The 14,315-nt window shown below is 41.8% G+C and overlaps 1 protein-coding gene across 4 annotated transcripts in view; it reads left to right on the plus strand.

Annotated features, from left to right (window-relative positions):
* Positions 1-14,315, plus strand: part of hdac4 (histone deacetylase 4) — a 216,077-nt gene that overhangs the window by 117,324 nt on the left and 84,438 nt on the right. For all 4 annotated transcript variants that reach the window (XM_031805646.1, XM_031805647.1, XM_031805648.1 and 1 more), the window contains one exon: positions 13,021-13,292. In XM_031805646.1, coding sequence (XP_031661506.1) covers positions 13,021-13,292 — 272 coding nt within the window. The remainder of the gene's footprint in view (positions 1-13,020; positions 13,293-14,315) is intronic.

A 14,315-nucleotide genomic window follows, 5' to 3' on the forward strand; every position in this document is an offset into this window, starting at 1 on the left:
TCTTTAACATGTGGAAAGGGGGAAAAGTATTATTATTCGTTTTTCACAAGTGTCACAGGATGGACTATTGACTGAACAATAGACTATTCAACCTTTACTAAAGAATTGTCTAATAGCCGACCTAGGTGTGACCCCCCCCACAACTTGAGCAAGGTGTGAACCCCCCCCTTCCACATCTACCTACACACGTGTCTACCTACACACGGTTAATGTTCTGAAAAATATATATATATGTGTATATATGGTTAGAATTCAGGCTGTATCACATCCGACTGTGATTGGGAGCGCCATAGGGCAGCGCACAATTGGCCCAGCGGGTTTGGCCGGGGTAGGCCTTCATCGGTGTATCTTGTTATGCAAGTGTTGCACACCAACAGATGGAGAAAACCTACACCAGACGAGCAATTCATTTCAACAATAATCTTCATTTTTATTTGACTTTACAAACAACAAGAGGGCTTAATTGGAGTCTATTTCTTCAGAGCTGTGGCCGATATAAAATAACTTAACTTGGCTGAGGTACGCTATGAGGCTTTAATAGGCCTAGTTACAATTGCAACTGGTCAAAAATGTTACATCCTACATAAAACAATCATTTGAAGGAAAAAAAACAGCACATTTGATCTAAACAATGTAACTAATAATTAAAAGCGCACATTTGTAAATCCCAAACTCTAAAAGTAATTGGAAAGGTAAATACAAATTACGTGTGACACAATAAAGAATGTAAACAAGATGCTGTTTTTATTTACAGTAGTGATGGACAACTGAAGGCATTTTGGAAACAGGTTTTCAAATACTTGTTTTTCACAACTGCAGCAGGTGTAGCCCATCATGCAAATGTTTCCTATTAGCAGGACAATAGACTTTTTATAACCCAGCTACTATTGTGAAAACTTGCAATGTATTATGCTTATGTACTCTAAAGTGTTACAGTTCTTTTGAGAACAGCCGTAATGATGACACTGCGCTGTCATTGTAATGAATCATCTATTAAGATGCCTAAATATGACCTCTTACATAGCATGACATGAATGCGCTACAGATATGCTATGGATGTACAGTATTTAATTCACCTTTAATAGTACAGTTGGGAGCTGTTATAACATTGTAATGAAATGAAATGTGGTCAAAGTAAATAGTTACCGCGATGTAGGACTACAATTTGAACTTTCTTGTTTAGCCACTCGGTCATCCCAGTGAATGTGTGTCGATCGGTCTCTCCAGCTCAGACCAGTCCTTGTTCTCTCTGACACTGGTGGAGTAGTCCATCTTAATTACTCTATTACTCCCTAGTCTCAGAGGGCATGCAGGGTCAACGACTCCCCTTTTCCCATACGACCTCATGGCATCCGTGGCATCGGAGGGTTACCGCCAAACCTTTTGTCAGGGCCCAGAGAACAAACCCTTCTCTGTGGAACCGAGCTAACTATGGACTCCTGCGAACGTCACTGCCACGCCATCGCCCTGACACATCAATAGTCACAAGTCCGGGTATTACCAGAGCCTTAGTTAGTTAGAGAGGTGGGGGTTGTGGCTGGGTGGCTCTTCTCCCAACAATGCCTTTCTGGGTGAGGACACATACCACTTTGAGCTGTTTGTGAAGAGTGGAGGGGTGGGAAAGTGTGTGTAAATGGGAGATGTTTGAGGGTGCGGCGGGCAGACAAGGGCCTGGACGTTTCTGAAAGGGCTCAATATGTGGAATGATTCTCTACGAAGGCCCCGTTTTGACCTACTTTGGTTTAACATTGTGTTTGTTGCTTGTTTGTGTGTGGAAACACTGACACGTGTGAGAATGCTTGTCTTTGTGTTTGCGCGTCCTTGCAGACGTCACATGGGTGGAAGTTTACTGCATGTCATTGGACGACAATTACACTGAAGGGGCTATGATTGGAACTGGTGGACATGAAACCTGTGGAAACAGTGACGACTACTGTGGAACTGCTGGATATGTGTAGTTAAGGTCCTGAGAAGCCAATGGGCAACCAGTCTCTGAAGGCTACCAGACAGACTTGACCAAATGGACAGAAGGTCAGAGGTCAAGATAGGTGTGTCGCTCAGTGCGACAGCTCTCCATACATCAAGGCTCCAAAATCACTGGAACACATCATCCCCACTGCGACTATAGTCTGACTTAGCCCCACCCTTCTCTGTATGCCGCCCTAAGGGAGGTATAGTGTTGCAGCCCGTGCTGAAATCCGCCCGGTGCCAAAGAGGACATTAGTCATCTCAGCAATAGTCCACAACCTGTGATTGGTCAGTCGGGAGGCCAGGGCACCTCTGATAGGGCAGACTTCAATGCTCTTGTTTTGTTGCACAGGATATCCAGTCAGCTGGCATTGGTCTTGGGACCGTGCCAGGTGGCACTCCTCATAGTAGAAATCGATTAGAGAAAGAGCCTGATATTCTATACCGTGGTGTTCTTTCTCTCACTGTGGACTCAAAATATGAGTTGAAAGCATCCACATAATATTCCAGGAGTTTGTGCGTGTGCATTTGTATGTGGGTTTGTGTGTGTGTGACACATGCACAGTTCTGCTAACACGTATGCATCTGGTCCATGTGCATCCTTATGTATGCTTGCCTTGATGTAATACTGTTGTTTCTCTATTCTAAGCTTGCTGTTTTTCCACAGTCTATCAGTGTTTTATGTGCTAGGCAAACTAAGTCTGCAGACATGCAGCCACTGAAAAGCAAGGCAGTGAGTTACATTTGGAGGGAAATGTTTTGAACTGACATGTGCTAGGGCTCTTGTACATATATTGCACTCTGAATGCTACAGGCACTTACTTGGGTTAGTTCTGCTAATGGAAGACAAACGTTTTTTCAGTCCCCGTTATTGACTGAGTCACTCTGTTCCATGGAAGATGTGAGGAAATAGAGATGATCTGATAGACCGTCAGAGTATCTTGGTTTTGCATACACTCATGATGAGATAGAAGATGCGTGGAGTTATTGAATGGAGTACAGTGTTAATGGTAGCTTCGCTGTTTACTGTGTGTGTGTGTGTGTGTGTGTGTGTGTGTGTGTGTGTGTGTGTGTGTGTGTGTGTGTGTGTGTGTGTGTGTGTGTGTGTGTGTGTGTGGACAGACCTGCAGGACCTCTCTGGGGGCTGATTTAGGCGTGATGTATAGCCAAGTGGTGGCCCAAGTGTCCCTTCCCACAATGCAACGGGCTTCGCCCAGCGATCCCAGGAAATCAATCTCCATCAGCTACGGCAGCATGTCTCCTTCCGTCAGTGACACCTCTGCAGAGCACACACATACTGCCTCTCACACACACACACATTCTCACACTCACAACCACCCCACACACTGTAAGTGCTTGGCGTGTCAGCAAATCCCCGCCGCTAAACTCATGTTGCAGTGGGATTGTTTTTTGCTCTGTTGCCATGTTGCATCATTACAACCCAGTATGTGTGTGTGGACCCAAACTGCAGCTCTGAGAGTGTGAGTGTGCGTGCACTTGCACTGCTCATTGGGCTTGTGCATGAATACTTGTGTGAATCTGTCTGTATACAGTGCCTTCAAAAAGTGTTCATACCCCTTGACATTTCCCACATTTTGTTGTTAGTCTGAATTTTAAATTGAGATGTTTTGTCACTGACCTACACACAGTACCCCATAATGTAAAATGATGGGGTATATTTTTGACAAATGAATTCAAAATGAAAAGCTGAAATGTCTTGAGTCCATAAGTATTCAACCCCTTTGTTATGGGAAGCCTAAATAAGTTCAGGAGAAAAAATGTGCTTAAGTCACAATAAGTTGCACAGATTCACTTTGTGTGCAAAAATAGTGTTCAACATGAGTTTTAAATGACTACCTCATCGCTGTACCCCACACATACAATTATCTGTAAGGTCTCTCAGTCGAGCAGTGAATTTCAACCATGGAGGTTTTGGAATGCCTCGCAAAGAAGGGCACCAATTGCTAGATGGGTAAACAAACAAAAAAAGCAGGCATTGAATATCCCTTTGAGCATGGTGAAGTTATTAATTACACTTTGGATGGTATATCAATACACCCAGTCCCTACAAAGATACAGGCATCCTTCCTAACTCAGTTGCTTAGGGCTTTTACCATGAGGCCAATGGTGACTTTAAAACAGAATTGAATGGCTGTGATAGGAGATAACTGAGTATGGATTAACAACATTGTAGTTACTCCACAATACTTACCTAATTGACAGAGTGAAAAGATGGAAACTTGTACAGAATAAAAAATATTTCAAAACATGCATCAGTCTGGCACCAAAGTAATACTAGAAAAAATGTGACAAAATGTTTCACTTTTTGTCCTGAATACAAAGTGTTTGGATCAAATCCAATACCACACATTTCTGAGTAACACTCTCCATATTTTCAAGCATAGTGTGGTGGCTGCATCATGATATGGGTATTCTTGTAATTGTTAAGAACTGGGGAGTTTTTTCAGGATACAATAGCAACTGAATGGAGCTAAGCGCAGGCAAAATCCTAGAGGAAAACCTGGTTCAATTCTCTTTCCACCAGACACTGGGAGATTAATTCACCTTTCAGCAAGACAATAACCCAAAACACAAGGCCTGACTTAAATCTACTGGAGAATCTATGGCAAGTCCTGAAATGGTTCTCCAGCAATGATCAAAAATCAATTTGACAGAGCTGGTGGAATTTTGAAAAGAATAATGTGCAAATGTTGCACAATTTGGTATTTTATTAGGATCCCCAGTAGCTCTTGCAAAAGCAGCAGCTACTCTTCCTGGGGTCTACTCAAAACATGAAACATAATACAGAATGATATGATACATAACATCAATAGACAGAACTACATCAATTCTTTAAAAAGGCACATGTAGCCTTCATATCAATGCATACACACAAACTATCTAGGGGAGTGGCGTTGTGCCGCAAGGTGTTGCTTTATCTGTTTTTTAAACCAGGTTTGCTGTTTATTTGAGCAATATGAGATGGAAATCCCATGCAATAATAGCTCTATATAATACTGTACTTTTTCTTGAATTTGTTCTGCATTTGGGGACTGTGAAAAGACCCCCTGTGGCATGTCTGGTGGGATAAGTGTGTGTGTCAGAGCTGTGTGTAAATTGACTATGCAAACTATTTGCTATTTTCAACACATTAATGTTTCTTATAAAAAGAAGTGATGCAGTCAGTCTCCCCTCAACTCTTAGCCAAGAGAGACTGGCATGCATAGTATTTATATCAGCCCTCTGTTTACAATTAAGAGCAAAATGTGTCACTCTGTTCTGGGCCAGCTGCAGCTTAACTAGGTATTTCCTTGCAGCACTGGACCACACAACTGGACAATAGTCAAGATTAGACAAAACTTGAGCTTGCAGAACTTGCTTTTTGGAGTGTGGTGTCAAAAAAGCAGAGCATCTCTTTATTACGGCTAGACCTCTCCCCATCTTTTCAACAATTTGAATCTATGTGTTTTGACCATGACAGTTTGCAATCTAAGGTAATGCCAAGTAATTTAGTCTCCTCAACTTGTTCAACAGCCCCACCATTCATGACCAGATTCAGCTGAGGTCTAGAACCTAAGGAATTGTACCAAATAGAATGCTCTTAGTTTTAGAGATTTATGGAATGATTCCAAAACAGACTGCAACTCTTTGTTAAGGGTTTCAGTGACTTCATTAGCTGTGGTTGCTGATGTGTATATGGTTGAATTATCAGCATACATGGACACACATGCTTTGTTTAATGCCAGTAGGAGGTCATTGGTAAAAAATAGCAAAGAGTAAAAAGAGGGCCTAGAGTGCTGTCCTGTGGTACACCACACTTTACATGTTTGACATTAGAGAAGCTTCCATTAAAGAAAAGCATTTGAGTTCTATTAGATATAATCCACAATATGTCAGAGGTTGAAAAGCTATAGCACATAAGTTCTCTCAACAACAGGTTATGGTCAATAATATCAAAGGCTGTACTGAAATCTAACAGTACAGCTCCCACAATCTTCTTATTATCAATTTCTATCAACCAATCATTCAGTTATTTGTGTCAATGCAGGACATGTTGAGTGCCCTTCTCTATAAGTATGCTGAAAAAGTGTGTTGTTAATTTGTTTACAGAGAAATAGCATTGTATTTGATCAAACACAATTTTTTTTACCGTTTGCTAAGAGGTAGCAGCAAGCTGATAGGTCTGCTGTTAGAACCAGTAAAGGCTTCTTTACCACTCATGGGTAGCGGAATTACTTTGACTTCCCTCCAGGCCTGAGGACAAATACTTTCCTCTAGGCTCAGATTAAAAATATGACAGATAAGAGTGGCTATAGTCAGCTACCATCCTCAGTAGCTTTTCATCTAAGTTGTCAATGCCAGGAGGTTTGTCATTATTGATCGTTAACAATTTTTCCACCTCTCCCGAACTAACTTTACAAAATTCTAACTTGCACAGCTTTTCTTTCATTTTTTTAAATGCATGAATACAATTGTTCATTGTTGGCATTTCCTGCCTACGTTTGCCCACTTTGCCAATGAAGTAATCATTCAAATAATTGGCAACATCAAATGGTTTTGTGATGAATAAGCCATCTGATTTGATGAAAGATGGAGTTGAATTTGTCCTTCTGCCCATAATTTAATTTAAAGTACTCAAGTTTTTTCCATCATTCTTCATATCATTGATCTTGGCTTCATATTAAAGTTTCTTCTTCTTTTTATTGAGTTTCGTCACATAATTTCTCAATTTGCAGTAAGTCAGCCAGTCAGATGTGCAGCCAGACTTATTAGCCTCTCCTTTTGCCCCATCTCTTTCATCCATACAGTTTTTCAATTTCTCATCGATCCATGGAGCCTTAACAATTCTGTCAGTTTCTTAACAGGTGCATGTTTATCAATACTTGGAAGAAGCAATTCCATAAATTCATCAAGTGCAGCGTCTGGATGCTCCTCATTAATCAGACCAACAAATATTTTTAACATCCAAGAGTCGCAGCAAAATCTTTTGTATGATCTCTTATATTTTTTTTTAGGCTCAGCTTTTGGAACTTTGACTTTCCTGGATATAGCCACTATATTGTGATCACTGCATCCAATGGGTACGGATACAGCTTTAGAACAAAGTTCTACAGCATTAGTAAACATGTGATCGATACATGTGGATGTAAACGTTGTGTTTGTAAACGCCCTGGTAGGTTGATTAATAACCCGAACCAGACTACAGGCACTGGTTACAGTGAGAAGCTTCCTCTTGAGAGGACAGCTTGATGAAAACCAGTCAATATTCAGGTCCCCAAGAAAGTAGACATCTCTGTTTACATCTCATACACTATTAAGCATTTCACACACATTATTTATATACTGACTGTTAGCACTTGGTGGCCTAAAGCAACACCCCAAAAGAAAAGGCTTTAGATGCGCCAAGTGATCCCACAACCACAACACTTCATTAACACTTGACATACGATCTTCTCTAAGCATTACAGGGATATGGCTCTGAATTTATACAGCAACACCCCCCCCCCCCCCACCATTAGCATTTATGTCTCTTCTATAGATGTTATATCCTTGTATTGCCTCTGATGTATCCTCAAATGGATTATCTAAGTCAGTCTCAGAAATGGCTAATATATGAATGTTATCTGATGTTAGCAAGTTATTGATTTCATGAAGCTGATTTCTAAGTCTACATATATTAATACGGGCTATTTTCAGCCCTTTCCTGGGTAGCTTATCAGAGACAGGTATAATACTGAAAAGAGCGGACAAAGCAAGAGAGAAAATGTATACATTCAGCAGTCCATTAATCAATTAGTGTGTGTGACTGTGTGTGTGTGTGTGTGTGTGTGTGTGTGTGTGTGTGTGTGTGTGTGTGTGTGTGTGTGTGTGTGTGTGTGTGTGTGTGTGTGTGTGTGTGTGTGTGTGTGTATCTGTGCTGCGGGGGTTGAGGCTACGAACCCATAGGCTTGGCTCTCTCATCCCATCCAGGCTTCTGGGAGGGAGGGTGGACAATGAGCCTGTCAAAGCGGATGTATGCAATTTCCCCACTCACTTTGGCAACTTTCATGGCTGAGATCAATCCAGGTGTGGAAATCTCTTGGAGACAGCAGCAATCGCTAGCCAATGGTGCTTCTACAAAGTCATGACTTAGGGGTGTGAATACATATGTAAATTAGATTTCTGTATTTTCACATTGTCATCATTGCGTTTTGTGTGTAGATGAGTGAGAAAAAAATATATTTAGTACATTTTGAATTCAGGCTGGAACACTACAAAATGTGGAATAAAGCAAGTGGTATGAATATTTTCTGAAGGCACTGTATGTGTTGTGTGTATGGGTGTGTGCATGTTCACATGTGTATGGATTTGTTTGACTGCATACGTGTTTGTGTGAGAGCCATCCACCTCCTCTTCCTCTCGGGCAGGCCAATGACCAGGAGTGTCCCAACCAACCCAGATTAGAAGGGATCAAGTGAAAGATAACTAGGAACAAATGTCTGGACATAGTTTTTTTTTTTTTACTTCACTCAGCCCCAAAGCTTTTCTCCGTAGAAGTCTAAATCTTTCGTTCTGACCCATTTCTGTTTTGTAATTCTATTTATCCTTTATGTAACCAAAAGGGAGTCATTGCCAAGACAGACAGCAACATGCGTTTAGGCTAAGAGTGTAACTGTAAAACACGGCTCAACAGAAAGACATGACTTTTTCTTTACATACAGTGTAGACCAAGTGTGGATTGTATCCAACATCTCACATATTGTCCCTTTGTGCCCTACAGAGGATTGAAGCTACTGTCTGAATTGAAGGTATGAAACATATCAAAACTATCCAATGAGCAAAATACAAGTTGGTTACGGAGACTCATTCCTATGAGCAAAAGATGTTGTCTTTTCAACGTCCTGTGCTCACTGGAGTCACTTAGATCTGACTGTTGCACCACCAACTCTGTACCACGGACTGTTTATACAAATGTGTGAGAATTTATGTTAAGGGTTCATGCATGTGTCTACGTCATATGGTGTATGTGTTACGTAGCAGCTCTTTGTCTTCATCTCCATGCCAAGCAGTAAGGCTCCAGCTGAACAAGCTCAAAGATACCACACAGAAAGTTGCTTCCTGTCCAGAAGAGCATTTGCTACCCCCTCCTACCCTCTGAATACACCCTCAATGCCGCCTTTGTGCTCATACCCTCCACCCCTCCCTCACACCCATGCCGTCACAGAGCACATTTTTACGCTATTCCTTGATGAGGGTGGCAGACTACTCTTTTTTTGTACAATTTGATAAAAAAAATACAGAACATACACATACAAACGACAACATCACACCTGCCCAGACCCACATGCTCGCGCCCCCATCTCCAGCGCCCGCATCACTCTCCGCCACATGCACCATTTTGTTTCTCTCCGTCGCCTCACGCCCTTTCAACATTTAGATAATAAAGCATTTGACCTTTCCATTGTGTTAACAACAGAGCGTTGGTTGATTTTCAGTTTGTAAGTATACTTTTTTTCAAGACGATTGATGAGAAATGTATCGGCCAACCCGTCAGGTATCTTACAGCACCCCCATATGCCATGTCTTGAACTATGCAGACAGACGGGTTAAATGTACATTTACATTGGAATACTTCTGACTGCCAACTTTATAACTCTGCCCATAACTTTTGGAATTTATAACATTCCCAGAAGGCATGGATTTATTGAGTCATTGTTAGTGTTACACGTAAGACATGACTCTGCAGAATTTGTGAATTTGTGAATTTTGTCTCTTGTAAAATAAATTATATATTTTTTATACTGTATTAAGTGTAAATTAACTGCAATTGGTTAGTTATGTTCCAACATTGCCTCCATCTTGTGCCAATATCAGTTCTTTTTAAGTCTTGGTTCCAATAGTTTATATATATTATTTAAGAGATTGTCAGTTAGGCTATCTGCAAGGTTTTGTTTAGCTTACCTATCAAATGAGTATCCATTTCTGGCTCAAATAGGATTCCTTCAAGATTTCTCCGATATCCAAAAGATTTAAAATCGAAATGTCGTGATATAAAACTTTTAAGTTGCATATATTTGAAAATATCTACATTGGTCAACCGAATAATGCTTTTTAATGCTGTCATGGAAATACATGTATTTCCTATTACCAAGTCATTTACGGTTTCTATGTCTTTAGTTTGTCATGTGGACCAATTTATTGGTAAATTCTGAAATGCTAATAAAGATTTTTCCATAGGGTTGTGTTTTTAGGGAGTGATATTGGTTCATGTAGAATACATTTCATTTTCTTCTATGTTATTATAGTGTTCTTAACTTTGAAAATGTTTATGTTCTTAGCTTTATCATAGTTTTCTCCCCGCTTTACCCCACCCAAGCCACGCTTATCACCCCCTCCCATCCTTGCCCTCCCTTACCCACCCAGGCAAAGTTTATCCCAACCTCCCGTCTTTTCCCACCCTCCCTTCTTCTCAGACACATGTAGCAACATTTATCTAATGTAAAAAACACAATTTCAAAAGTAGAGACTCAGAGCCGGAAAATGGTATATCATACACTACAGTTGAGGAACAATGGAAAAGTCATTCTCCTTTGAAAGTTGATAAAGTTCTAACCCCAATTTTGAGAAAATGGCCCTTGAATGGTTTGGTACACCTACTGGAGAGCTCTTCTTTGTCTACACCCATTCAGCATCGTTCACACACTCTTAAGCCTTAGCCTCACCCATCTCTTTAAGGATTCACATTTGAGGCCATGTGCTAGACATAGTGAGTACGGTGGTTTACTAAACAACTAAAGATTTCAAGACTAACGGCTGGTTTATACTATGTCTATCGACATGTCTGTAGACAGTTGTCACAGTGACATCATGAACATTCTATTGTCATCCGACATCAAGCTTGTTATTGTCGTTATGTAAATGTATAAACACAGAAACGATAGGCTGGTGGTCCAGAATAGCATAACTGGTGTATTTAACACCATCTGTTTAAAACAATATTTTGGTTCGTTTCTAGCTTGTTAGTGAGCTAACGTTAGGTTAGCTTGCTAGCTAGTTCAAATAAGGATCATATAGCTGACAGCGTTATCACGTCAGCTAATTTGTATTCATTATTACAGGAAAATAAACTCACAACAAGATCTTTATTTACAAGTTAATGGCAAGCTAATTACTAAATAAAAGCAGGGCAACCTACAGGAGAATTTTAGAACTTTTAGAACATGCAGGGCATGTTGTTTTTCACATTACCGTCTCTGATAAACACACACTATATCAACGTGTATTTGTCACATGCACAGGATGCAGAAGGTATAAACGGTACAGTAAAATGGTTACTGCATAGTGGAGTCTTTTGTTTAGACAATGAACCATAACTGAAAATGATTTCTTACAGAATTAGAAACGTATAATATCTGAAAATGTAGCTAGCTAGACTATCTTACCCGAATACATGGATGATCGCTTCTCTCTCTCTGTCATGGATGCCATGGTTGCCCTTAGTTTGAAGATGTAATCTGGAGACCGGTGTTTTATAACAGCCTTCTGTGTGTTCTCTTTCGACTCCCCCCGCATTTGCAATCAAATGACAGAATCTCCTTAGCTATCATTCTCTGCTTCCACTGGACATTCCACTGATTTCAAAAATCGTTCTTCCAGAAAGTGGATAGCATCTTTCGAAACAGCCACGTGAGAGCGGATAACCTACATATACTGAGCAGCTCATGTTATAGACAGAATTGAGCTACATGGCAGACCAATCCGAACTCATCTCTCAGCATGTCCAGCCCATCCATTATCTCAGCCAATCATGGAAGGTTCCTGCCTTTTTCTGTGGCTAAACCAACTAGGCTCGTAATTGAACAATTCTGTATTTACAGATAGTATACACGTTTTTTTATTATGGCACATGAAAGTTTACATGTTCCAGAAGGCATTTCTGCCCAGAAAACGCATTTTGATAAAAATAAATATTTACATTTAAATGCCTTTCCTGTGAAGTAGTGACACGTGAGATACACTTAGTTTCCTGAAAGGAGTCACATATGTCCTCTTTTGTGTTGTCTTTTCACTGTCCATGTAGCTCATTGGCATCGGCTACTTCTATCGTTACTTCCTGAAGAGAGACAGTTACTTTGGGACAGTAGAGTTTAGATTTAATAGGGGGAGGGGGAAAGAAGATTTGTCTGTCTATTCTGTTCTCTGCATTGATAAACTCTGTGACCTTTTTGAGGGGGATCTCTTTTGTTAGGCCCTAATCCCCATCCGTACTCTCACTTCAGGCCAGGGTCATTGTAGTCCTGTTCTTTTCCCTTGAACTCGTGGCATTGAGATTAGTGCCCTGCTGTACGCTGACTCAGTGGAAATGAGTGGTGATCCTTTTTGGGATACATACGGACAGAGAAGCACACACAGAAGCACACGCACGCGCACACACACACACACACACACACACACACACACACACACACACACACACACACACACACACACACACACACACACACACACAGACACGCAAACACACACACAAATACACACACCCCTCTTGCTCTTCGTGAGCATACTTCACCCTTTCATCTATTCCCAGTCCACACATATGGTGACAATGCTTGAACATACACACATAGTAGTTGCTCTCAGTGGTTTTGTCCTTTTGTTTGCAGCCTTTTGTCACTCCCAACATCACAAAACTCCTATTGTGGTACATTGGCACCACACTCAGCGTGTTGGTTTACCCTAGTGTGTCAAAACTGCCATAGTAAAACTAGCATACGTGCCGTGTAGTCCTAGAATGAGGACTCATTAGCCTTTCGGGTGTCTATTCTATGAGTCATTCAATGTCATTGAATGGGCTACTTGTAGGACCTGCAACTACTTATGTGCATTAGTGTGTGTCTGTGTCTGTGTGTGTGTGTGTGTGTGTGTGTGTGTGTGTGTGTGTGTGTGTGTGAGTGAGTGAGAAAGAGCCTTGGGAAAGACTATCCTTTCTCTTTTGATTGAACCCTACATCATAAAGAAACAACAACCATGAAAAATCAATCAGTAACCCATTCTCTCTCTGCCTCTCCCCAGTCGACGTGAGAGCGGCACTGCCCATGCAGGTGCCCCCGGCCGCCATCCCCATGGACCTACGCATGGACCAGCCCTTTGGCCTGGCACCGCGACCAGACGACCAGGGCCACCAAGGACAGGTCCCAGGTCTTCGGGAGCAGCAGCTGCAGCAGGAGCTGTTGGCCCTCAAACACAAACAGCAGATCCAGAGACAGCTGCTCATCGCCGAGTTCCAGCGGCAACATGAGCAGCTCTCACGCCAGCATGAGGTCCAGCTACAGGAGCATGTTAAGGTGTGTTTGCCCCCCCTCCCCGACATCCTGCTTTTCCACCTCCCTCCATCCCTCAATCGCCTTTGCTCGAGGGCATTCTGACTCAACAGATTGTCAATGTGCTGTTTTAAGGACAGTGAGAATGGGTGTAGGAGAGGACATGTCTGTACGTGTGTGTGTGTGTGTTGGATGTAACTGGATCCGCCGGTTGTGTTGGGTTGCTTTTCTGATCTCCAGTCCTTGAGAAACTGTGTACTGGCTCATACATGTGTGTGACAACGAGAGAAACATTTCGCTCTGCAAACAGGCCGCAGCTTCAGCCAATGGGAACGAGGCAACCTAGGCTAAAAATAACTCTGTCTGAAAGCTCCAGTCGACACATCACTAGCTCTGCATTATGCCTTGACAGCTTGCTGACTGTATTCAATTCTGCTCCCTTCCAGTCAACACCCACCTGTGCCACTGTCCATAGTGAGGCTTTTATCATTCAGTCATTTAGGCATTTAGTCTCACTCTTGCTGACTTCTTTCTTGAGAAGAAATTCAAATAATCTGTTTCCAAGCTATGAAACCTGTAGGGGATACTAGCTGTTGGAATTGAGTGATATCAGCCATTGGTTTCAAATCAAATACATGCATATTTGCTATTGAGAGGAAGTGTGTTAGAGTGTGTGTTCAAGTGTGTGTTTTTTGTTTGTCTGATATCACCTTATATAGATAATCTGTGACTGTCTCTCTCCCTCTCCCCATCTCCCTCCCTTTTAGTCTCACTCTCCCTCCTCCTCTCCCCCCACGTCCCTCCACCCCTCTCTAAAGCATCAGCAAGTGGTTGTACCGCCCTTGTAGTAACGTTGTGGTAACATTGTTGCAGCACCAGCAGGACCTCCTGGCCCTGAAACATCAGCAGGTGGTTGTACCGCCCTTGTAGTAACGTTGTGGTAACATTGTGTTGCAGCACCAGCAGGACCTCCTGGCCCTGAAACATCAGCAGGTGGTTGTACCGCCCTTGTAGTAACGTTGTGGTAACATTGTTGCAGCACCAGCA

The sequence above is a fragment of the Oncorhynchus kisutch genome, linkage group LG26 (genome assembly GCF_002021735.2).
Source record: "Oncorhynchus kisutch isolate 150728-3 linkage group LG26, Okis_V2, whole genome shotgun sequence".
NCBI lineage: Eukaryota > Metazoa > Chordata > Actinopteri > Salmoniformes > Salmonidae > Oncorhynchus > Oncorhynchus kisutch.